This window comes from Charadrius vociferus, unplaced genomic scaffold (genome assembly GCF_000708025.1).
Source record: "Charadrius vociferus isolate BGI_N301 unplaced genomic scaffold, ASM70802v2 scaffold482, whole genome shotgun sequence".
Taxonomy (NCBI): domain Eukaryota; kingdom Metazoa; phylum Chordata; class Aves; order Charadriiformes; family Charadriidae; genus Charadrius; species Charadrius vociferus.
Genome location: NW_009647221.1, coordinates 30,059 through 57,797, shown reverse-complemented (window position 1 = coordinate 57,797; position 27,739 = coordinate 30,059). Strand labels below are relative to the sequence as shown.

The window sequence follows — 27,739 nt, the reverse complement described above, 5'->3', positions numbered from 1 at the left end:
GAGGACGTGCTCTTCAGCTTGGTGGTAGACTGACCTCAATTTCTGAATGCTCCCACTCTGCTTGCTTTGCTAATGAAGTTTTTCAGGAGGTCGTGGTCCATTTCTGCAAAGCCTTGAGTTTGTGTAACAACAGTTAAATGGTTTATGCAAAATCTGAAGCAAAATTCTTCCAAGTCCTAGGAACAAATTGAAGTAATTTGTAATGTGAATTTTTCTGTTTCAAATCTGTCAGAGATTCTTTCAGAGAATATACCAGGTTGTTCACATTACTAATCCCTTTTCCGATCAGTTTGATTAGATCACAAATTAGATAGGATGAAATTTGTTCATACAAACTATTCAATAAACCCTCTCTGAGGAAATGGGAGTAGCCACCTAAATCGACTCTAGAACTCCATCACATTTACTGAGCTCATTAGAAAAATTATTAATAAGTGAAACCATCAACTTTCCCCACATACAACTCAGTAACTCCTTTCTTTTCCTCCCTGCACTGAATTCAGTAGTGGTTCTGTGAAAAACAGCATATATCCTAGTCTTGCTGGAAATAAAAGCAAAATATGACGTAACATTTGATGATGCTCACTGAACACAAACTAAACGTTAGGATACACACGTCTTTCATGGCAAACCTAGGAATTATGTCCTCCTATCTAGAACTGGGATTCCTAGATGGCAAACATGGTTCTGTTTTGTCCTGGTTTTGCTGTAACAGGATGTTCAGATATTCAGCACAGGACAGGTACAAGCCATTAAGCCATACAACTGTGATTTCACGTAGCAAATTTTGCCCACTCAGACTTCTCACAAGAGCAGCAATCCTTCTCTCCATGCACTGGGTCAATCCCCTTTAGCCGGTTCACAGGCAATAACTTGTTGTTGAAGGAAAATCAATCACCTTCTGCAGCAAGCAGAGCTGGAGCCAGCAGCAAGGCAAGTCTAAATTGGCAGTATGGTCCATGAGCTATAAACCCTTCAAGGGTTACAGCAAAAAGAGGTCTCTTAATCCATGCCAGTTTTAGTCTACGTTAACTACACAAACATTGCAGCCAGGGATTAATAGTAGAAAGAAATTCAGCAGAATGCCTGTACATTTCCCTTTGAAACCTTTTCCTTAGATGGAATGTTTCAAGTCTATTGCCCCTGTCAAGGTTTAACTAAAGCTTTGACAGAGGCCAAGCAGCACAAAATATGCTTTAAAAAGAAATAAGGTAGCAGCAATGCACAGAAGTAAACTGTATTTCTCATCAAAAAGTACTGGAAAGCAAGAAAAAGAATGAGAATAGAAAAAGAAATAAAAAATGTAGAAGATCAAAGACACTGACGGTTTAAGTTTCAGCAGACCTCTGAAATGCTACTGCCAGAACCTGGGTTGCTTTAAAGTCAACCTGGGTTACTTTAAAGTCAACGTGCAAACTTGTACACTAAAATAAAATGAACAGCAGCTGCCTTTTCTGGTACTGATCTATAGAGAGAACTACAGATATCGTGGTCACTAATTTTGTAGTTTCAAGAAATACTGGCTTTTAATTGTGTTACATAGAAGATGATTAATCTAAAATTTGCTATGTTGTGTATTAGAAATATGCTTTCAAATAACTTGTAGCAGCAACTCTGTATTTTCTGAGGATAGGATTAAAAATGCTTGAAAATATTTTTTCCTAACAGATGCATACAATAGCCAAGTCAGTCTTCACTTAATTTGATACGTTAATGGCAGATGACACAGCACTACAATCTTTCACTTGCAGTGTTCACATTTAATGACAAAGAATTGAATTAGTTCTATCTTTTCCAACTTCCAAAATATTAGGCCTCTTTCATAATCCTTCTTTGGACAGTTTTCTGATGAAATTCTGATACACCGCACATAGTTCTCAAACCAGTTTTTACTATTTTAATGCAGTTCGCTAATAGATCCTGGCTTACCTCACGATTTCTTAGACAGAGACTATCCCATGTCTTTGAGAAAGAAGTCTTTGCTGTGATTCCCTGAAGCAGTTCTACTATATCCCTTTCTGAGCTGTGGATTTAAGGAGGAGGGCAACAATGCACTCCTGAGTTTGGCACATGCTGCACCCGCGGCAGATGAACCAATTCATCATCTGATGATCGTGTTAAAATGTTACGTGTTTTGAAAGAATACTAGGTATACGGAATAAAACACAATCATAGAAGGAAGAGGAAGATAACATATATTTTAGTCATCTAGCCAATCCCTTTTATTGTGCTTCAGCCATTATAAGCTCTAGTACTTTGTCCAGGATAGTTTTACTACTTCACCTGACACAGGTAAACTAAAGGAACTTCTGCTTTGAAGATGTTCAAAACTGTTGAAAAGCTTGTAAGAGGAAAAACTCCAGAGTAAACTTTTAATGAGATCTACCGTTAGGAGACTCAAATCATTTGGTGCTCCCTTCCTGTCCAGTCTTCCTTGATACGCTGGGCTTCTACCGCCACAACACACTGAAAGTACAATTCCTCTCTGCCTCATCAGCTGTTCATGCCTTCCGTTGCAGATACGTTGGTTACAACTGCCTTGTAAACAGCATCTGATAATCTCATTATCTCCTAATCTGATGTTATCCCCTCTTTCGATTTACAAAACTCACTGACTTCCTGCCTCCTCTTTGCAAATCCTACACAAATTCATCTAATCTAATATGCTGCCTTCATACAGCACAGACTACTGCAACATTTTTAACTCAGTTTTTGTTTCAGTCCCTTCTTTCTACTTGCTTCCTATACCTGGAACTGTTTATCAGTCCACCATATTGCACTTCTAGCCTCTCCTCCTTTAAAACTTCATCCTACATTTCACAGCCAGGCAAAAGCAAATACCAAGTATTTTTAAAAAACATTGTTACCAGCTATTAGGTAATCTTCTGTTTGGCTATATTAATTTCATTCTTGTAAAGCAGAAGAAATCTTGAACAGAAAGATGAGGACTTCTCAACTAAGATGCTCAGTTATAACAGCAGCTACTAAGTCTAAAACACACACGCAGACTTCTTGAATAATAAAACCCACCACATCATTATTTCCACTATCAGCATAGCACTAAGAACTTGAGAAAAGGAAAACATCTGTGAAAGTATTTGTCTGTTTACAAAAAAAATGCTTGCAGTACTGCTGATAAGAGGTTGAGTGCTAGTGAAACATTCCAGACCCAAGTGCAAAACAGAGGACAGTATATGGCGACAGGAAAAACAATAGGTAATTTGTTGCGTGTCAGCACAATTCATTGTAAACAACACGTCAAGAGTGGATTTTTTTATGGAAGCATAAGTGTAAATAGGGATGGACTTTACAGGTAAATTCTCCCACTGCCTGTAAAAGGCGGTACCAGAATGACTGCACCAGACACCAACTCAGGAAGTGAACAGGCAATGCAAAATCCAAAGGTGGAGAAGTAAATGACAGTGAGAAATTTGCATGCCATGCCATGTCAGATGACAAGGAAGGAAGCAGATTAAGAATCCTGACTCACAGGTGCAAAGCAAGCCAAAGGGCCAGGAAGAAAGCACTTAGTAGCTGCTTTTTTTTTTTATAACTTAAAAGGGGGAAAACAAATGTCTGGGAAGCCAGTAAGGGAAATTGCAGTAATCATGCCTCATCAGTTAACTGCAGTTACGTTTATATTAAATAGTTCCACTTCTCAGATAACAGCTGTTTGCCTGAAGAAAAGTTCTCCTTACCTGAGCTTCATATTTGACAGCGGCGGAAAGAAGAGCAATGGCATTCTCTTCACAAATGCCTTGTTTGATCGTTTGCTGGCAAAGCTTTTTCAATCTGTTTTCTCTATACAGTGTTGCCAAATCTAGCAATCCTGTGAAAATTCATACAGCTTTAACTATCCTGGTGCAAAACATTAATTTCTTTTAAAAGTAATCAATTACCCTATTGTTTTAGGCTGAATTAATCGAAGACTCGTTATGTTTTTCCCCCTACATGATGCGTGCATTTTTAAAGGTCCTCAAAAGACATATAAAAAAGGGACCCTTTTATTACTAGGCAAGTGTTCTGTCGTCTTGTTCACTGTTTTGTATCTCATTCCAGGCATCAATTAGTGACTTACATCCCCTTAAATTCATGCAGGAAAGAGCTTCCTTTTCATTCATGATCAAATGGCCACAGCTACTCAAACAGAACGTTTTAGGATGGTGTTAGTGCCTTTTTAAGGAAAAAAGTTCTTAATATGAGAAACAACGAGTTCTTCTTGAACATTTTGCATCTTTGATGTTATTGTCTCCCCGCCACTCATTTTCTTTGGACGTTTCCTGCTACTGCATCCCTTCTTCCTGACACCTGCCAAAATCAAGATTTAAGTGCTAATAAAGCTAAAACTAACAAGCCCTGCTTTCCTCACCCTGTCATGACACACACAATGACCTTTTCAGAAACAGTAACCTGGAGTCATTTCCATTTATGGCAAATACCTATTGCATCTTCGGGAGGGAGCCTAATGTTGTCTGTGTACAGGTATTCCAGGAAGGCTCGGTAAACAGGATAAGAAAATTCACTCATTTCTATGATCTCGTCATCATTATTCAGTATGGAACGAAAATGTTCACACCTACAAAACATGGACAAAGATTGTATACTGTAAAGACTTAAGCTTGAAAGAAGAGCTGCAGCAAGAAGTTGGTAAAAAAAAATAAAAATCAGTCATAACAGACTAAGTACACAACCACGCACTCTAGCTACATGATTTCTTGGTTTGAACATGTTAATTTCTTTAAGCCTTATAAGCCTTATACATATAACCCATAATTTTCCTTTACTTCTGTTATTAATATTTTATAGAAGGCTCTATTTCTACTTACAATATCTTTAAAGTTGGTCCATGTGATTTTGATGTAATTTTCTTAAATACATTACACATTGACTATGAATTCTATTACCTGGCTTGTAATAGATAAAGTTTGCAATAAAGTTAGACAATTCTCACATTTCAACCTGCTTTCTCCAACATGATCTAGCGAGGAGGTAATTTATTAATATTTTAGATAATGTTTATTCCAGCGTCAGAGTCCATACACAATTTAGCATTAGATTTAATCATTATACTCAAGGAATAAAATATTTAAAGTGAAGAGACTCTCACCCAGATCTTTCATCACCTTTTTCTTATAAGCCTCAATACTTTTGGGATGGACAAGATACAAACAAGAAAAAAGCACTGCCCTTTGATAGGTGTACTCTGCAACTTCACAGCAGCTTACAACTCACCGTAACTTACTGCTCCCTAAAAAACATCCTGTAACATTTGAATTGTTTTCAAAGTTTTTGCTGATAGAAATGAACATCACCACCTCAGGTAACTTTTCCTATAACAGTCACAATGTAATTGAACTCTTTTGTACTACACCACTTACTTTCTAACTCTCCCCCATCAGAATTTGCTTTTCTTTTACTAAAACTTCCATGTAAAAGGTAGGTTGGTTTCCTTTTAATGATATTGGGACAAGTCTACATCGTAAAGACAGCATAACTTAGATACAAATGAAGAATAATTATTTATTTTATCACTTAATTTACCTTTTTCACATTTGATTTTGCTGATTACTTAAAGAATTTTTTCTTAGTTTTTTTTTTTTTAATAAAATAGATAAACAAGAAGTCAAATTCATAAAGAATTAAAAAGTCATTATTGAGCTTCTGCCACATCTTGTACCACATTCTGGCATTGGAAGAGGTAGACCAAACCCCATTGCTTTGTTTCCCAGAGCCTCGTGTTAAGTGGTGGTGACCATGCCATCCATCCAGGTGTGGAACAGACTTGGGAATGGTCGGTTGCCCCAGTGGCACCACACAAAAGTAGAAAATCACAGAGCAGATGGTGCACATTGCTCCCTTAAACATAAATAAGTAAATAAATAAAAAGCAGTTGGTACTCATCCTTCAGTCTTTAAAGTACCTTGGAGTGACTTATCCTTTGGAGCACCTCTCTCCCGCTCTCCATCTCTCAGCAGAGACAGACCAGACACCTAATTTTTGCTGGCTAAATGCAGAGCGGATGAATCCTACCCACATGCTCATACGTATCTGTTTCTGCAGGCAGTATGTTTCTTGGCCAGCCTCTCACCGAGCTGGGCATTGCCCTGCCATTTCACCACCATCACAAGCTAATAACCACCAACAATATGATCTAGCCCAACAGTAGGCATAGAACAAGATGGGAAAAAGTCTTCATACGTAGTAAAGAAATGACTGGGTAAGGAAAAGGAACTTTTACCAGCACTGCATTCATGACAACACTCGGGAACAGGCTGAATGCTGCGAAGCACCATGTTAAATATATTATCCTCTGATCCAGTTGCATCATGAGACTATAAGGCTTAAAGAAAATATTAATTTTACAGATTGTGCCTGATGCTTTATTATTCCTGTATATTATTTGGATAATGCCATACATTTAAATCCATTTTAGAATTAGACACCTTTCCCTCCCAGGATGCCATATAATCTGGGAAAAGTAGAGCAAGAAAAAAGAAATAAGGAAAAGTTACATATAGTCCTATTATCAGGAAAAAGAACATTAGGAACATTTTGGGGATATACAAGATTTGAAGTGGAAACTTGGCATTCCAAACAAAGAGGGTGGACTATAGGCATGAGTGTAAATGTACAAGCAATGAAACCAGCAAAGGGAAGAAAATAGTAATACAGGTAACTAGAGTAGTAAGAGGAGAGCAGAAAAGACCAAAAAAAGGGCAGGCAAGAATTAACAAGGATCTTTAACTTTATGCAGTAATATGCAAGAAATCACTAATGGAACTCAGGAGTAAAAGTAGGAAGAAAGCGGTAATAAGCAGGATGAGACAGCCAAGCATTTTGAGAAAGGGAAGAGCAAAGAGAAAAACTATTGCAACAATGAGAAGGACAGAGCAGAAGCAGTTAGCAAGACAGAAGAAAACCAAAGCAGTGTCTCTAGAATATCCTAGCGGAAACTGTGTCAGCAATAACAAACTAATCTCTGCATGTTAATAACAATGTGATTACTCTAGAGATCTGTGTATGTCAGATCTCAGTGTAAAGCGGTGTTAACTTGGAAAAAGGTGTAAAAACAAAAAAAAAAGGCGGCAGCTTAAAATTCAAATTCACTGATAAGGTTTAAAACAAGTAGGATAAGAAACTGACAATAAAGCATTAAAAAGATAATCTGAAGAGCATCTACAGAAGTCACTGGAAAACTGAAGGAGTTTTTTTCCTGTAGAAGAAAAGGCAGGGAAGAATTAACACAAAACCCTCAAATCATGCCAGTGGAGGAAGCCAAGCATGTAAAGGAGGAAAAGATGATTCAAACTACTGGGAAGGCAGCAGAAAGAAGTGAGACTTTTCCTCAGCAGAAAAAGGTTATTCGAAATCAGGGCCAAGGCCATTTAGGTAGAATGAATGAGGATACACATCAGAGGGAGGGAAGTGCTGAAAAGGCTAGTGGTAAGTAGCATGTTTCGTAATTCCAAGCAGCGAGGAAATGAGGAAAAGACAGTAACAGTGAATAATAGCAAGTGAAACGCATGGCTGACGGAAAAAGGAGTTTGTAAGAATAAGTTAAGAATTTTGAGCAGTAGTTACTCAGCACAGTGGACTACATCAAACAGTTCAGTTTACATTACACTATACGGTTTGTGGCTTACCTAATTTTGAGAAGAACTTTATGAACATGAATGTATTTTCCATCCACTAGAAACTTCAAGTCTGCAGTTTCAGGGTTGTCAAATTCCTTCTTTAGTGACTGGGCTACTGTGAGATGGTCATCAGGCTCTAGAATAAAAATGGCAATTAATAGTAAGTAGTAAGTAATACAAGTATCGCTCATTATAATATCCCAGTTAAGTGTCAGCAATTAACACTCTTAATAAATACGACACCTCTTTAAGGCCAGTAAAAATCCACGGCAGACTATATATTCACTCTGACCCCACCGAAAATCGAATGAAGGGCAGCTTTCTTCAGTCCTTACAAGTTGCCTACTCCAAATAAATATCCCTATTAAAAAAAAAATAAGTTCCACTCCTCTAATTCATCTGTATAAGGCCAGAAAAAAATATTAACAGTCTCAGAAGTTTAATGCTGCATCTGATAGCAAATGCTATCAGTCATTACTGGGTAAATTATAATAACTAACACTTTTCATTTAGAATAAGATACCCAAAGGTCAATAAAAAAATCACAGTAAGATTTTCTAAAATACTCCCATGAGGAGACATTATCTTACAGCAGAAATAAAGCTTTTACATAACCAGCATATTGGTTGCAGTGAAACTGCCCAGTACAATATCCATAAAGCTAAATACCAACAGTTACAAGTTCATTCAAAAAGTGTTTTCCCTAGACTTACAGTGTTAGAAGTACTCTGTGTGAAAGTCTGCATATTCCTCTTTGTGTCATGTGTATGTATACCCCACTGTGCACGTGACACTTGCGTTATAAAGTTACCAGGCAGCCTTGAAAAGTCATCCATTGTCTGCATACAAATTTTTATCTCTGGAACTGTTTCCAAATCTCTATCATATTTGGTATTCTCGGAGAACTATCTTCTTTAATACTACTAAAAAATTAAACCCCCCAAACCTCATTCTTAACCCAGAAAACATTTTGTCTTCTTACCATATAAATACACATTATTGGTTTGTACAAATTTTGTGGATCAATAATAAGCTGCTTTCTACAGAAAATTACATAAAAGCTAGGTCCTGTAACCTACCGAGCTAGAAATAGGAACAGTATTCTACTGGAAATGGAAAGACCTTCACCACAAGCTCTAGAAAAAACTTAACACGCACAGTTCAATACTGTTACACTTTGTTTAGAACAATTATTTTCAATTTCATTTAGAGGATGTCACTTACGTTCAGGTATACCCAATTACAGCAGTAATTATTGAAGTGGATTGGATTACAGGTAAAAGGACTGTGAGGGGAGGAGGGAGAAATCCAATGTAATGATAATTAAAAATCCTTCTGAAATGATGATACTGTAAAATACTCTGCTAGTACTTATTTTGTACAACATGGTTTCTTTATTCAGACATCTGCTATCCAAATAAGTAATAATTTTAACAACCAATGCAAAGCTGAAGCTCTTCTTCAAAGTTAACCAGCAATTCAGATGTCCAACAATACACATCTCCAGTTGACTTCTACAGCCAGCAAAGGTAAACTGAATATAGTGGGGTTCAGTTATGAAATTCTTAGAGGGAAAATAGGTGCTTTTATTTGTTACAGCAGTGAAGGGGGAACCAGAGAAAGGAAATGAAGAGGCAGTTCACACTGACAAAGCCAACAAAATTCCTTAGTGGTCAGTGCTAAGAATTGTAACAGAAATGTTAGAACTGCTGCAAATGGGGAATGAATGGGAATGCCTGGGTGTGAAAACACCAGAATACAACAGACAGAGAAGAGCTGTAAGCATGGCAGATGTCGACAGCACCTAGTTCAGCAGATGTTAAGATCCTTAGACACAGCTGCCTGATGATTCTTACCACACTCAGGAGACAAACAACAGTGAGTCAATCCTGATAACTCGCCAAGGTGCGACAGGATGAAGAAACTAGTCACTCTGAGCTCCTAGAGCATGCAAAATGGCACATTTGAAACCAGCACAGAATCACCTGACTAGATTAAATCCAGGAGACATGATGAGGGCCTGATAGCCAGCATCCTTTACCCTGTGGCATCACAAGGAACCCTGCTCAGACCACTGGAACACATTTTAGGGCTGGGATGCTAGACAGACCACTTAGAACATCGGAGAATGTGGGTTTGAAAGTGCTTCTTAAATTAGTTTTGTTTAAAAATAAAATAACCTTTTCCTCCTGTAAGGTTTCACCTTGTGCTTTAGTACAATGTTGCTACAGTGTTGCAACATTATTTCCAAAGCAACCAAGTAGTCAAGGTCAAAAACCAAAAATAAAAGGAGATGCTACAGCCAAAAATTACTCCCAAGGTGAGAAGCAGGGCAAAGAGGCGGAGTGTATTCTTTGCAGTGACAATGAAGGTGAAGATAAAAGATGTGTTGGGAAATAGTTACGAATGTAGTCTTAACTATGCTGTGTTAAAGAGAGCGGATATCTATTAGTATTAATGAGCAATATGCTTATTAATAAATGGGTTACTTGGAAGTCTTCACCACAAAGGTGATAATTACATGAATGACCATATATAATCCTACTCAGGACTCTTTTAGCTGACCTAAACCAGCATTTGTAAAAGAAGATAAGAAAAGGTGAATTTGCAGAAAGGAGCACTGAAAAACTAAGTTTCAGTCTCAGTCAAGCAGTTGTCTTCTCTGTGAGGAACAAAATAAGGAAAAGGCAGTTTTCACTTCTTGCCTTCTTCCACTCTTCTTTGAAAAATTCCTCAATACTCTGCACTAAACTGAGAAGAAAAGGCACCAGAAAAAGTGGAGGGGAAATTCTGATAGTATGAAGTAATATTTTAACTGGACAAGAAGAAATGGAAGCTGAAGAGCCCCAGAACCCTGCTAATGTACATAAGAAGATACATATAACTGAATTTATGCTTAAGCTACATGTACTAATAATGTCCCATTTCCTTCATAAAATAACCAATTCTTATATAAGAAAAATCTGAACATACTACAGATACTTTTATGTAGAACTTAAAACTGACAAACAGGTATTTACATGGAATGAACCACCCCATTGCCTGGTATTTTAGTGCAGTAACACAATTTACATGTAATTATTAGTAGGCAAACATTAGGAATATCATGAATTTCCACAGTAATTAAGCATGTATCTTACAGTTCTGAACAAGCCACCCTAGAAAGTACAACTGCCTCAACCTAGAGAAAATGGGGGTCTTTGGACTGTGCCCTAAATGTGAATTTTCAAAGCAGTTTTCTGAGAACAGGATTCTCCATTTAACCCTCTAGTCTCTCAAAACTGAATTATGAGCACTATTAACAGAATTTCCTTACCTTGGCATCCTGAATGCACCAACGGGGCAAAGAGTCTTCTACAATTGTCAGACAAAAGCATACAGCAACACAAAAGCACTTACAAAGGCAGCACAGAAGTGGAATGGAAGCATGATGGACTCGGTACAGTTCAAATTACAAATTAACAAGTTGCTGCATTCAAGCTTTTAGCTTAAGCTCCCAGATAACACCTACTGACAACCCCAAGAGTCTCATCTTTGATTAGGTCAGCAAAGCCTGACTTTATTAGCAACCAGTATGGAATTGAATTTGTAGCTGAAGAATGAGCTCTCTGCTACACAATGCTATATACTTAACTCTTTCTAGTCAAGGCCAGCAAGACAGACCTTAATGTTAATTAAATATCTGAGATCCAGCAACTTGTCTTTTCAGAAGCCCAGATCACAATGACTTGTGATGACACTCTAAATGCCTGTGGCCAATTCTGAACGTGGGCATTTGGCTCCCTCAATTCTTAGTAGTCTACTTAAGGGCATCAAAGAAAGCTTTAGAGTTCCTAAATGTTCTGCACGGCTCCCTCAAGTCTCCAAATTCAAGCTCAGCTTCTCCACCCGTGGCCATTGTACAGTAATATTCAGTAGTTATACAAAATACCCCCTCCCCAAAACCAAGGCATTTTACCACAGAAATAAACCACATCAGTAAAACAGACAATCATTTAGCACTGCCGTGAGGACTTGGCAATTTTTACAATTCCATATTACCATTTACACATATATAATATATGATTACAATTATGCTTCCCAGTAACATTTTGGAAAGAAAGTAAATTTAGGCTTCAAATACATGCAACTGTTTTATGCACTGATGATTCTATTTAGAAGATGTCAAAACATAAAATATTTAAGCTCACCTACTGATAGAAGACGCCACATAACGGCAGGGGTAGCAAAGCAAGCAAACACATCGTCAGTGCAGGCAAAGTGAGTGAGGTGAGGAAAGATCACTGACTGCCCACGGCATTGGCCCCACATGTACACCTGGCCGCTCTGGGTCTTGGCAGCTGACGTGTGAGCAGAGTGGCAGGCTGCAATCTCTATAACTCTGAATTTACAAGCAAACAAAGAAAAAAAGCAAGTCACTCTCATAAGAACAAAATGCAGCGAAGCAGCTCACTACCTCCTGCTGTCTTCCTCTGGTGCAAAACATATTTGTAAGCATGCATGCACCTCCAATTACAAGAATGTTTTCTGATCATACATAGCAAAATCAAAAGGGCTATCGATGTTTCTGCAAATAGCATGCACTCAAAGTTTGTCAGTGAAAAAGCATCTTGGCACCTGCTGTAGGTGACTATGCACCAGCAGTAGGTGACTCTGCACCAGCAGTAGGTGACCCTGTTCTGGCAGGGGGGGTGGACTAGATGATCTCCAGAGGTCCCTTCCAACCCTGACCATTCTGTGATTCTGTGAGTGTGTATCTGCTGCAGCACATGTTCTACTGACCCCCTCGACTCCCTCAAACAAAGCTATGATGAGTTTCAAGTTTCTGAATGTCCTCAGTGGTGCTGGGCAGTGAGGTGAGTGGCTGCATTAAGCTGTAGAGAACAGGTACTTGGAGAAGATGAAGGAAATGAGGAGGCATTAAAAAAAAAAACCCATCAAATTTGCATTTTGGCTTATAATTGAAAGTTAATGAAAAACTTTTTCCTGCTTGCCTGTTGGTAACAGTTATAAACCAACAATTTAAACATACTTCTTTTAATTAAAATACTGAAGTGTCATTATTCATACAAGTATTATTACTTACACATAACAGACTTTCATTTTGAAAATTAAAAATTGGAACCAAACAGCACTAAAAGCTGTTTCTAAGTGTATCTTAGCTATGTTAGGCTATCTCACTAATCCTGAAGTTGATTTAGTATTTCAAAACTCCCACTGTGTACAACATTACACAATCCACTGTTTTGCAGTCTGAACTACTGCTTGTTTACTTGTTTTCCCAGCTGCTTGGGGACAATAGCTGGGAAACAACTTGTTTAAAGCTGTATGTACAAATCTTGCAGGCCTTTGTGAGGTAATATTCTCACTGACACCAGGAATGCATATTCTGGCCAACAAAAGGGAAAGGCAGCATACAACATTAAAATTTGTATTAAAATGTGGTAACATTTTAACTGCAGCCAAAGCGTCTGGAAAAAATTCAGTTACATTTTAAGCAAAAGCAAAACACACACATAAAGCAATAACAATGTTGAAAAACAGGCCATGTCTCATCACCAGAGAGGAGTTGCCTCTTTCTTACAATAATGTACACAGAAACAAGTTTAAGAGGTACATCGCGCTTTTCTCCTTATTCGCAAAAGGACGCCAAAACCAAGACCTCAGTAGTAAGGGACAGATTCAAATTTCTGGCCACATATATACATGGCTTTATGTTAGCACTAGAAGAAACTGCCCCACTACTCATCGAGGACTTACAGGAAAATATTTCATTTGTAAAAATCAAAACTTAATTTTCAGGCAACATTACTAAGAAAGAACTCCTCCCTTTTTCTCTCTCCTGGGCTGTGAGCAGGATTTAATAGCAGAAATGACACAAATTGCAGATGTCCACTCCTCACTTTTTATGTGTGTACTTCTTGTCAAAAGCAGCATATTAAAATGCAATTTATATTCAGAGACAATAAAGCTTTTATTGTTGACTTCAAACAATGAAACTACACCACTGACGAGAAACTGCAATTAAGGCCTATAAAGTGCAGCATGAGCCAAAGCAGAACACAGCACATTTAGGCTCAGAACATCCAGTTTCTCTTTCACAAGGATGGTTATGGGGCAGATTGAGGCACTTTCAGTGAAAATTCTGCTCACATTTAGCAGAAGAACCATTGCAAAAAATTACAGGCTATTTCTTCCAAGAAATAGATTTAAAATGCCATAATTTTCTGTAGCTCTTCTGAGAGTATGCCAACTAGTGTCTGACTGCAAGACTGTAAGTATTACCTGTCCTTATCCACAATAACTGTTGTAGGGTAAGACTGGTTACTTTTATTCCCAGTACCTAACTGGCCATATGAATTGGCTCCCCAGGCATAGATCTGACCTTCATCTGTTAGCACTAACGTATGTGCATAGCCACAGGCAACCTATAAGGAATAATAAAAAGAAAAATCTCATTTATTTGTAACAGTAAGTTAATACATACAGATACATGTTATGCTATACGTTAATGTTATTGACCCTATACCACTGTAAGAATTACAAAAATTACAAATACAGATAAGTTTATTAAAAAGGGAAGCCAAGTAGATAGGTGACTTAGAAAAAAAAAAAAATTATCAGTGAGGAACCCTGCCAGATAGTCTCAAGAGTACAGCAAAAGAACAGCTAGAAATCAAGAAAGAAGGAAAGCTATATGACAAATAGGAACAGTATGCAGAAAAATGCAGACCATCTGTCTTGCACAGAGCTTGCTCTATGAGCAACTACTCCAATGCAAATCACTTACCACTGCAAAAACAGGTGAGGTCTCCCTGTCTGCTCTTCCCCTCCCTGACTGCCAGCCACACAAAACTGTCCCCTCCCTGTGCCAGCTCTAGTGCTCACCGGACCCTCTGCTGAGATAACTGATATCTCTGGAAGGAAACCCTCCACAGCTGGGCCCAAGGACCACCAGTGCCCACACAAGGTAAGCAATAGAAGTAGCCAGCCAGGAAAGAGAGGAAAGAGATTAAACTCTCCATCCTGATAGCAGCACACAACTGTGTCAGCTCATACCCTCTTGTGGGAACCCACTCGGCCCTGCTGAGACGCCTCCTCAGGTAACCCACATAAGGTTGCTTGAACATCCACTTTACAATCTATGCATGCAGCACATGCCGCACAAACTGATACACAGTGGCAAAATTACCAGCAGCAGCCTGGCTCTGCATGAGTTAATGTAACCTGTTATAGCCAGACAGCTATCAATAACCAATTTATGTTGTTCAAAACTAGCTCATGTCTCTTTATATAATCTGCAAAGCAGATATACCGTTGAGTACATGTAGTCCACTGACATCTGTGAAGCGTGTGATGTGCTTTAAATGAAATAAATCCTGAAGTTATTTACTGATGGGAGGTCTACAACTTGCTATTAATCAGTATCAAGCAAACGAAGTGGATGGAAATAGCATCTAAGTCAAACTTATTGGAGAGCTCACTCTCTAAACAGCTGAATAAATACAGGGGAAAATAATACTAATTTTATTAAGTTATTCTTCAACAGCAATTGTTACCAGCAAAACTACTGTCTACATCCTAGGAACTGAATGTAAAACTATGTAATTAAATCAGTTTATTTATAAAATCCGTAACTTCCTTAAGTAAATATAATAAATAGGATCCAAAGTTTGAAACACTCTTGTAAATTTTCACTAAGTTACAAAACCAACATTTTCTAGCAGAATGTGTCATTTTCCTGACAGTATCTTCTATTTTGGATAAACCAATTAAAAACTTTCAGTATCAGTTCTGCAGTAACTTTAAATATTTCTGATCAAAGAAGTTATCAGTTTGCTAGTTATACTGATGGCAGCCCAGCTGTTTGGTAAAGTGTAATAACCACCCAACATGAAGACTAACCACGCAATCATAGCAACTACTGACCAAGTACAGTGGGAGACAATCTGTTCAGAGTCCAAACACCAGTTAGTTGCTGTGGCTGTAGTGCAATTCTAAAAGTGATACTCAGTCCGTCAGAAAGACAAAATGCTAAACTGCAGCATTTTCCCAGAAAAGAAGAGAGGGGCTAAAGAAGAATGGGGTAGCCTGTGAAGACTTTCTTATTTACTAAAATAGCAGGATTTTTTTTATTATGAAGTTTCACAGGGAAAAAAAAGACCATACATTTCTAATGGCCTAGTCCTCTTCAAGTAAAACCCTGACCTCACTGAAATCAATGACAAAATTCCCACTGAATTCCATAGGGCCACAGTTTCTCCCCTACTGACAGAGGTCCATTTTAAGGTATGTGTTTTTATTCTGATAAATGGCACTTTAAACAAAGAGATAAAGGACTACAAGGACTATTCTCCTTGTAGAATACACCTTAGCATATTTTCAGTTGTTAAAAGGGTTTATATGTATGATAATTGTAATTTTTATATTATATACATTACAAGATATTATTTTTTATAATTATCTGTTTTATATAAATATATTTATAGATTACAATTACATATAAATATATGATTTTATATTATAAAATTATAAATCTGTATAAATATATAATTTATAATATATTATTATTATAAAGGGTTTGACATGGAGCATCACACACATACCCGCTGTACACGAATGCCTTGCAAAGCTGCTATTCGGCACGGTGTTGGCTGATTGCCGCTGCTGCCCAGTCCAAGCTGGCCATTGCCATTGTAACCCCAGACATAGACCTTAAAAACAGAGACAGGGATTTTAACTGGCTGCTACTATCTACTTTTTTTGAAAGCAACATAACTACTTCAGAGTTACAATAATACTCTTCAATATTTCCTGTCCCCAAAGCTTAGAATTTGTACTTTATACGTAGATACACACAAACACATAGACATATACATATATATATAAACATACATATATATATACACACACCATATATATACACACACATATATGTTTTTGTGTACCAGAAATTGTGGATGCTGCTTCTGTTTAAAATACCAACTGTGTGCTCATCTAAAATTCTAAACTTCCACATTCATGCTCTTTGAGAGTTCGATTATGTAAGACTACAATATTTTAATATGAAGAGTAGAAAGTAAGTGATTCATATGGCTGTTTTCCAGCTCAGAGCAAATTCAGCATGAACACTTCCCTTTTCAGAGCTAATTTCTCATTCAAAAATCCTCTAACGGAAAAGAAAACACACTAAAACAAGTATAAACTGGAAGCTATGTGCAACAGTTTGAGTGGGCTGTTAACAGCTTTATGCTGAACATAAGAAAAAGGGAAAATATTGAGCTCCAACAATTTCAGTGACATATGTTCTACTGCAAACAATCAATAGCTACTTAGGTCTAAACTGAAATGCTTGGAGCGATGGAGCTAGAGAGGATGTAGGCTGTCAAAACTCTTCAGCTCATACGAACTAAAACAACAAGAACACTACAACCTCTTCATATCTTTGCAATAAGTATGAGAGGGATTCAATGGATATTGCAGGAAAACTAATATATGCCATGTACTTTTATTTTCTGTGTTTTCTCCTGAGATCAAGTGTGCACATATAAGCACTGAAAATTAAAATAGCATTCACTGATTATTCTCACACTCCTGATACTCAAGATTCTAGTACAGACAATAATTTATTTTTCTATGAATGCTAAAGACAGCAGTATTAACCAGCACTTTCAGTTTTGCTAGAATATAATACCAGGTCTGAAAATCAGTAAATCAGTGACACAAACTTAGTTAGTTTTACATATGAGAAAACAAAGCTAGTATGAAATGCTAAGTATACATATATAGGTTTGACATGGTTTAATCCCCTAATATATAAAGATGTCCTGACCTTCACAATGCTGTTTTTACTTCAGAACTGTATTTTCAAGTAAATTTGTAATTTGATACTTGAATTCCTTCAACTGAAAGCCAACTTCAATAGTTGATACAAAGCAACAGCTGCTAAATTTTACCAGTAATCTCACAAACCAAAAAGCCACAACCCAAATGTTATTGAACAATTTTCCCCGTTTCACTCTACCTCCTTTCTAAAGGAGAAAACATAAGCACATCTTCCTATCCATGCTGATTAAGTATGTCAGAATATGCAGGGCAATTTATTACAAAGGTTTTTACAAGCAGTATAAGGAGGTAGATTTGAGGGACTCTGGAAAGGTATACTTCTTTTCTGAGTAGCAGCTCACTACTGACAAGTTTAAAATTACCTACATCCCATGACATTACATAAAAAAAAAAAAACAAACCCAGTCAGAAAATTCATGTAAAATTTCTTACCTCTCCATTTTCTACCACAGCCATAGAGCACATCTGCCCACAAGCTATATTAACTACTATTTTATTTTGTAGGCAGCTGGTAACTCTTCGAGGAATTGGTTGATTAGCTGTTGAACCAGATCCAACTTGGCCTGAGTTATTATAACCCCATGTGTATACCTGTTGTTAAAAGAATTGTCATAAAAGAAGGCTCTACAACATACAGTTCAACGTACATATTCAGGAGAGACAAAAAGTTATATGCATAAAAGATCACATTTTGAGTTCAAGTGCATGTATTCTTTTGAAGATCTAGGACGATATATAGGTTTACAATTTAATTGTTTCTATCAAAAATATGCCACTCATAATATATATATTCCATGCTTTTATGTTCCTCCAATCAAAGGCAAGAGGCAATATGACAGCTGCATTAATGCTGGAAGAATCCATTGCTACTTTTCCAGAACCCAAAGTAAAAAGGCTAACTGGACACAAATGGCACCTCAAACTAAATGACAGAAAACTTTTTACTTTGGTGGACAGAACTCCTTACATGAATGTGATTTATATTACTGTCAGCTTTAATGCCATTAACCATTTACAGTAGAGCACAGCATAGAAAGGAACTGGCTGCCCTCCACAAAGATGTTATAATTTGTTATTACAAGCAGATGTGGAACAAAAATCAATGTTTTGCATGCACTTCAAAGCAGCTAGACCCTAACAGGTTTTCCATTTTTATCAAAAACTTGTGTTGCATCCTCACTGTGAGGATAGCAAGAAGCAAGGTCTAATGCTCTAGGTGCAGAATGTTTTTCTGTTTCTCACATACGTGAATTTCATTAAGAGAAAAGAGAGATTTATTCCAGCTATTCTCACCTCTCCATCAGATGTTAACACCATAGAATGATGAGAGCCACAGGCAACTTCAATGACTTTCTTGTTTACCAAGTTAGTAGAGACTTGACAGGGAACGAAACCATGATTTGTTGTGCCATTGCCCAACTGACTATAAGCATTATGACCCCATGTATACACTTCTCCTTCTATAATAAAAATGCAAAAAGCTGTTTTAAAATCTCTATTTTTCTAATGAGTACACAGCACAAAATTACAAAATGAAAAGTCAAATTCAATAACAATATACATATTTAAGTGTACATACATATATATGCCCGTTAGGGCTCTTAAGACCCTAGACATTACAATGCTACCTTCACACAGTGCTGACCACAAATCCAAAAGGTTAGTATCACCGTAATCTTAGTAAGGGAAATCATCTAGCTAAAAGAAAGGAGATACGCAACATAGAAGAGAAAAGGATGAAATGACAGTCAGGAGTCTCCATTTCAATTTCTTTGATACTGACAATCAATCAAAATTTCTTGTCTATGCCCTGGCACTGTTTCCCACTTTGGAAAATGCAAATAACAAGCTTTCATTCCTTTACAATATACATGAAGATGCTTGTAAGAAAAACCTATTATTACTGATTAATAAATAAATTATTATTTATTTATTATTTAAACATACTATTTATGTCCTATATTTTGAGAAACATGCTAGTAAAATTGAGAATGCAAGAAATGTCTGACTGGGTTAGACAGATGGTCCACCTAGTGCAAAATTCTGTCTCCAATTGGCAAGATAAAAAAGTTGCTGCTTAAAGGAAACATGAGCCTGGTCACTTTTTGTAGTTCCCAAGCATTTACAATCACTAGAGTACCGATATTACCAGACACTTCTGGTTCTCTTTAAAGTACATATATCAGTTCATTATCCATGAAGCTAACACCTTTTCGTACTCACTTTATTTCATCTGTTTTAAATCAAGTGTCCTCTAGTTACAGTAGTGCAGGACTTGACAAATACCCGTCCTACATTCATCTTGCCTATTACCATCATCATAATTTTCTAAACCTAAATTATGCTGTTATTGCAGGAGAGCTAGGTTTGACATATAACGCCATCAGATTTCTAAAGAGATCACCAAACTACATATCCCTAAGAAAGGTTCCCTCAGAACTACAAAGGCAAAATGTGCTACACTAAACCAATATTTGTCTACAATAATAGGTTAAATCTAATGACTTTACCCTGTCAAAAGCAAACAACTTTCTCCTCGTTTCACAAACACGAGAATACAAATTTCAGTAAACAGGTGAAAGAGCCACATAGAAACATACAACAAACTGGAAATGATAGTAAATAACACAAGAATTGTGAAGTATGTACTGGCTGTCTGAAAGGTAGGATAAAAGAGGCTGCGCTGAATGGAAATTATTCATATGAATGGAGTTATGAGCAAAACCCATCAAGGATCAGTTCTGGACCCGTTCTTTTGCAATACCTGCTCATCGTCTGGGTAAGGAATATGAGCATGTCAGTGAGATCTGCAAGCAACAAAGCTCAGAAGAACGCAGGTGCATATATAAAAAGCATTCAGAATGGTCTACCCTGAAGACTGAAGAAAATGGTGGAATGTAATTGAATATAAAGAACAGTCACCCATTTACAACACAGTTCCCCACACCTACCTTTAGTCATCTAATCTAGACTACTCAAAAAGATTTCTTCTCATTAATGGACAAAGAGAGACAAATGTTAACATCATCAGTCAGGCTCTAACAGAACCTCACTGGGGACACAGTATTAGTTGTTTGTCTTGGAGAATAATGTACTTAATTATGAACAGAAAGGCCACTAGCATGATGTGGATAACAGAGGGTCAATGAGACAGCAGAAAACAAAAGGATGAGAAGCAATATAACCAGTCTTTAGAGCACATCCAAAAGTAGGCACAGGAGGGAAAAGACGCATTATAGCTGAAGGACAATGTTGGCACAAGAACATATGGGCATAATGTAGGGACTAATGCATTTCAAAAGCAATCAATCTCAACTGCAAGGTAAAAAAACTTCCAAAAGCAGTAACAAGATCAAAGCAGAGCTTGAAAAACTTTGGAAAAGAACTATGTATGAACAGAGCTAGCTGGCATGTCATATTCACCAATGAAAATCTGCTGGACTTGATAGCCCAGAATGTCTGGCCCAGAATGTCTATCCCAATTCTTTCTCTTGAGTCACCAGCACAGACCTTTCACATCTGTTGGACTAATTAAAGCGGACTATCTGAAAAAGCAATATTTGGATCATACTTTACCTTCTGTAGCAAGAACAACATGAGGACCGCTTCCATAACTCAGACAGGCTATCTTTTTGCCACATAGAGAATCTAATCTCCTTGGTTCGATAGTGCTCTGCATGTCACCTGTTCCCAAACATCCACTGCAGTTCATGCCAAGCACAAACACCTGTTAAAAAAGAATCCCAAAATAATTTAGGTTGGAATGGAGGACCTCTTCCATAGGTCAACTAGTCCACCCCTGTGCTCAACAAAGGTCTAAATAGACCAGTTGACTGAAGGCCATGTCCAGTAGAGTCATGAACACCTCCAAGGAAAAGATCTCACAACCCCTCCAGGATTTAACCACTCTCATTGTAATTTTTTTTTCCTAATACTGAATCAGAATTTTCCATCTCCCAGCTTGTGTTCATTGCCTCTCATCCTGTCACTATGCACCTTCAAGGAATGTCTAACTCCACTCTTTATCCTCTGATTTTGGTAGGAAGCCATTAATTTGAATTGAAAATGTTTTAGTAGCAACCAAAATGATCAGGCATTTTTGCATGCAACTTTTTCTAGGTATACTATCATAATACTGGCTTTCAGAATAACTTGATATATAAATTACTAAATAGGTCATGTTCATACACACTCTCGGACAATTACCTCATCATTTTCAGTTGCATACAACACTTCATTACCAGCACTGCCAAATACACAGGCTTGACGAATTAACTTGAGCTCTTCTTGGGAACAAAGTGAAAAAATTGGCCATTTCCCAACATCCAGCATCTTCAGGGCTGACAATAACGTTGCCTCCAAGACCTGATATTATAAAAGATGATATCAAGTACCTAGACAGAGAGAAATGTATACCTTTGCACAGTAAAAAGGGAAAAAATAGAGAAACACCACCGTCTCCTTTTTCAAAGACAAACCAGTATTTCAGTTCTAGAATAATATTTGGAAGGTAGCAAAATAAGCAAATAAAATATATTGTGATCCAGAAAGAAAGGTTCTATAGGGATGGAGAAAAGTACCATGTAAGAAGTTAAATGGTGAGGTTGTATTTTCACTATATTCATGCGACATAACTACTAGCTTAGAGAATTCAATATACAGGATTCTAATATAAAGTATAAAGTATACATTCAAAACTTGAAAATAATTTGTGTCTTTTCCTCTGGTGCTGAAATCACTGTTAAAAGAAGAAACCATAAAAAAAATCTGCCCAAGAGTATGCTTATCTTTGAAAAATATACACATTTGTTTTCACGTATTGAAAACAGAAACTTGAGAAACCTTTTCCTTTCTCCTTTACTTCTGAAATTTATTTCTGTGCTTCAACAATTACTGAATCTTTGGGAACTTCCTAAGAATATCTGCATTTTATGTAAGTAAACATATAATAAAAGAAAAAAAGATAATTGAATGTTTTCCAGTTTATCCAAGGATAAATGACAAGTTTATAGTAAAAGGAAAAGAATAACAGGTCTCTCCAGACATTACAACTAGTCAAGCTAATGTCTGAATCGCACACAACATTTCTACTGCTTTAGCATAGCATAAATCAGAAAAATGTTGCAGTATCAAAATTTAAAAGCAAATTTTGCATAGCGCATGCATCAATTTTTCTTTTCTGAAATTAAAACAGGCTCTGGACATGAAAGAAAAGGAACCTTACTTGCCAGATCTGAAGGTAAGTAAGAATAGTTTTTGCACATCACAGACATTATGTAGTTCACCACGTTAACAGTGAGGATTGCATCATTACTTTATTTCTAGCAAGTAGCAGACTTACAAAGCGATCTGTTACAGAACATAATTTTTTCTACCTCTGACTGAAGCAAAGATGTGAATAAATTCTAGCTTGGCATCTGAAGCACATTATGTCAGTTGTAAGAATATTGCTTTTTTGATTAGTATCATTTACTATGAAAAAATGTACACAGAAACACAGATAACATTTGAAACTACAGAAATAAACCCTAAATTAATCCCTAATTCAAATCTTTGAACAAATAGCAGTTAATCACACATTTCTTTATAATATACTTCTGAGGAAGGGAAAGGAGGGTTGGTCAGCTTCACTACAGAGAAGTTGTGGTTTTGATCACACCAGTTCTTTCTCCATCTCCTCACACCAAGTAACTGAACAATTTCAGCCAAATTCGCAAGTGAAAGGGAAGTAAGATTCCGCTAACACAATCCATTTGGCAGGAGGCAGCTGGACAATCAGACAAGTATGTTTTGAAATAAGTCAGCAGGCAAGCACATCGAAGCTAGTCCTAGGAAATGCTGTCCTCCATGACACATAGCAGGTTTATAAGAGACAAAGGACACGAATCCATATGGAATCAGGCTTCGTTCATCTGCTCTTCACAGAACAATTTAAGTCAAGAGGCTAGCATTAAGTCTATGGAGGATTTTAGGCATTTTTAAAATATGATAATAACTACTGAAAGCATCACAGACTACTCTTCCAACTGCATCAACAAAACTGCATCCCACTTTTGCTCAAGACTGATGAAGCCTGAGGTTCAAAAGGACAGTCAGGATGTCCTTCAACTGTACAGATTCCCTTACTGGAATAACATAATGGTTTCTCTAAAATGGGAGCTCTAAATTTCAAGTGCACAGTAGTCAGAACCCATGCATCTTAAATCGAAAAGTTTCTTTTTCCTGTAGCCTCCTCCTACAGAGTCTCATGTTCTACCTTCATAATTAACAGGTAAAAAAAACCCATCAAACTGCAGCTTTTTAACACAAAAATACTACACTGAAGGGAAAAAAACAAACTACTATTATAAAAAGCACTCAAGGAAACAGTTATGATACTGTTTTTTTTAAACAAAAAAATTAAGAACAAACTTTATCAGACTAAAAAATACCCGTAATTTAAATCCCATCTCTGGAATTATTACTTGTAACTCAACTCAGTAAAAGACATCCTCTCACTTTTCACAATTTTCTCCCCTCCCACATTTATCCATTATATTTTGTCCCAAAAATATGAAAAACATCTTGAACTATCAGCCTGCCAATATTTATGTCCCATAAGTGATCAGTACCCTCATTATATTTGCACGGTCATGAGACAAGAGTTAGACCAGAATTTTTAGACCAGAGATTTCATATGGTCCGGCTACCTATCCCAAAGGTGTATCAGTTATGTCTCAAGAATTCCTAAAACTTCTACACTTCATTTGACCTCAGCAATCAGTTTGAAAGCTGGTTATTGAGTTTTGTCATACAGATCACCTTAAAAGGCATGATCATTAAGCTCAAAATCTGAATGATGTTTCATTACGTTTTACACACAAAGTGTTCAAAGAAAATAAAAGAGACTAATGGGAAGAAGTTTTTGCCTCAAATTATGCTACAAAAGTTAATTCTAACAAGTTTATGTTGTTGAAACATTATGCTGGAACACGTAACTTCAGACTTAAAACTAAATTAAACCAGCCTTGTAAGGCAAAGGAGCAATTCAACCTAATTAAAATGCATATATTGCTATTCTAATATTTTGTGGATCACATAAGCAACATTTTTTTTTGCTAGTATCATTTTTCTACCTCTAGCTTTGGTTTTCTATTTACCTTCAAAGCTACTCGCATATACTAAGCTACTGCTAAATGGAACCAAGCACCTTCCTTTTGAGTAGAGCAGTATGGAATTCTCAATACAAATTCACACTCTGACCTTGACACCGACTCCTTGAGAAGGAGGAGGTTCATCCTCCATATGGATTTGTGCTTGTGTCCCCCTGCAGAGAGAGAACTGTGGTTAAAATCACCATATCATATTGCAGCAAACAATACTTTATGGAACTATACACACTTAATATTAAGCCAGAACCATTTGCTTCTGTGGAGTGAGAAAATGAGAAACACAAAGATGTCAACTTTGGTTTTATATTCAATTGTACAGTCACCAGTAGACTCTTCTCTTCTGTATTCTTACCCAAAATAATAATTCTTGGACAAAACTTGTCTTGTTTTGTTTTTTAACACGCAGAAAAATTAATCAGACTGTGATTGGAAAGGAAGAAGTTTTATTAAACACAATACTTCAATGTCTTTTTATGGCAGTAAAAATAAATTTAGAACCTTGCTGACATAATTTTGCAAGACATTTCTATCAGCAAACACAAAGCACACTGGTCAGAGCTTTCTGTTTCTGGATTAAGCCTTCAAATGCTCTTTTTTCTAGTTCCATTCTGAAAACCAAAGTTATGTTAGAAGAACATTTGGGTCTTTCCAGGTTTACTGAAACTTGTCAAAATATTCACTTTGCTTCAGAAAATATTGCCAACTCTGTAAACTACTTGTATAATTTCTATGACATGTATTATCAATAGAAACAGATTTTCAGATCAGATATTTCTTCTATCCTTAAATTATTTCTTAACATAAAGCCATGCAACTCCATTTTCAGTAAAACTCCAAAAATGAGTAAGCAGCTCTGAAGCTGTGCAAGCTTATTTTACTCAACAAGTGAAAATGTTGAACACATTGTTTTCTTTGAGGTACATTGGTTCAGCCAACAATAAAAATTTGTTTACTACCTACTTCAAATTAAACGTCTGTAAAAATCTGACTACAGGCAGAATACATCCAACAAACAAGAAGCTATCATTTTACTTAGTTACTTTTCAGAGGAGTATCACACTAAAAGAAGTATCAAATGTAGCTTTATAAAACTACCTAACTTACTACTAAACGTGACCCTTATGTAAGACTTTTATGCCATAAGACCTAGGCCAAGGATATAGAATACATGAAATTCATATGATTTAAATATTATAAATGTTAATGATTTGACACATATCATTTAATTTACTGACTAAACAACAATTATTTTTATTTACTGAAAAGAAATAGAAAACCAAACAATTGCCACAGCTCAACTATACCGAGTGTGCACACTGTTAAGCTTATGCTTTAACAAAACCCACAAATCTATATACACACAGTGTGTTTTATACACTTAGTTTCAGACATTAAATGATAAATTCAGCTTATACGTGAAAGTCCAGCTACTCTCTTGCCCGTGTTGACTTTGAGCTTAAGGCTCAAACACACAACCAGACTGAAATAACTTGAAGCTAAGTTACATTCCCTTTCAGCTAGGAAAGATGAAATGGCTGATTCAGTTGCCCACACGTTAGCACCTACAGCTAGTTGAGATGACCTTGCGGATCCTCAACACCAAACGGTGCTGGTAGATATAAACCAGGACCTATAGGGTATCCACGTCATGCTGGAGTAGCAGCTAAGAACTAAACGGCACTAAACAGTTATGTACGTGTGACTGAACAGAGCCCTGAATAAGCACACATAGCTCTTACCATGCTTTACAACTTAATGGATACAGAGTAACTTGTTAAGCTCTTGCTATTAAATGATTTGTTGTTTTCTTGAATGTACTTACTTGTTCAACAATAATGCAACTAGTTGATTTTGTGTACGTTATCTCTAAACTAGAAACAACTCACCTAATTAAGGCCTTTGGCATGACCACAGCCTGAGCAGGACTGTATTACTGAACTGCAGTTCTGAAATGCTTAATTTCAAGTATGTGAGTAGTCCTACTGTGAAACTGGTTATCAGGGCTATCCAATATTTTGCAGCATTGATTGCCAGCACGTCCTAGCAATGCTGATATACATTACCTACTTCTTGACCATCCTTAGCCTACAGTCAGCCCACAGGGCTGACATGTCCCCCAAGAGAACAACTGGTAACTAATTTTCCAATTTAAATAAATGTAGAATTCTCTACTTCCTTCCTCAAGCCATTTGATACATAACTGATACCCTTCATTCTTCAAGTTCTAATATTTCAATTCAATTGATTCCGTTTAGATAAAAGCATAGTTTGACTTTAAAAACAGTTTTTTAGTATAAAGAAAGATACGTTAGGATCTAACCATCTCAGTTACCTAACAAAAGCTTCTCCAGCCCACTGCTTTTCAGAGTCCCACAAACATGCTGACAGTTTTGCCCCAACTCTTGAAGAACAAAGATCACTTACATGTCTTTACACCACAAGAGATATAACATGTGTTATGCTATATATAACTAAGAGAAAATTACGCTGCAACTCCATTCTTCAAGCTGTTCTGCAAACACAGACACCTTATTTCCGAGCAGCCCTATAGGAGTACATGGGATGGCTCAAATTACACCAGTTTATTCTTTTATTCAAATTCGTGTATCCTAATAAAAGTACATACTGATTGCCACAGGTCTGCATCTGCAAAGGTATTCTTTCTAAAAACCTGTAATTGATTTAAGAGTACACATTCACCCTGGGATCTTGAAAATAAAGACAAAATAAAATTACGCCTGTCTAAGAATCATTCTTATCTGCATATCTTTAAAATACTAGTGATGATTCATATTTGCCTACTCATAGGAATTTTCCCTCCAAAAAATAACCATTGTATATACAGAGTGAAGCAAAGAAAAAACAGTGTTTTTGTAAAAAAAAAAAAAAGACAAAAACCTGTATATTTGAGTACTTCAGGTACAGAAGAAAAAGATATCCTAGCTATTTCAGGTAAATTATTGGAGTTGTTAATCTACTAAATCTTATAACATGCGTACAATTGCTAAGAAACCTTACTTTAAAATAGCTAGCCACTACATTTTTTTTTTTAAAAAAAATCAATACTTACTTTACAAAGCAAAAAGGTAAGCAAGAAATATTTCTCAT

At 36.7% G+C, this 27,739-nt stretch overlaps 1 protein-coding gene across 1 annotated transcript; it reads right to left on the bottom strand.

Annotated features, from left to right (window-relative positions):
• On the bottom strand, positions 1 to 27,739 carry RCBTB2 (regulator of chromosome condensation (RCC1) and BTB (POZ) domain containing protein 2). The gene is made up of 13 exons (XM_009879610.1): positions 27,702 to 27,739; positions 24,723 to 24,786; positions 21,687 to 21,845; positions 21,057 to 21,207; positions 18,774 to 18,940; positions 17,913 to 18,071; positions 16,241 to 16,348; positions 13,920 to 14,062; positions 11,825 to 12,015; positions 7,644 to 7,770; positions 4,440 to 4,576; positions 3,699 to 3,829; positions 1 to 176 (listed from the first exon to the last, which is right to left on the bottom strand). Exons 1-13 carry the CDS (start codon positions 27,737 to 27,739, stop codon positions 36 to 38), a joined length of 1,716 nt encoding a protein of 571 aa, XP_009877912.1. The 3' UTR covers positions 1 to 35.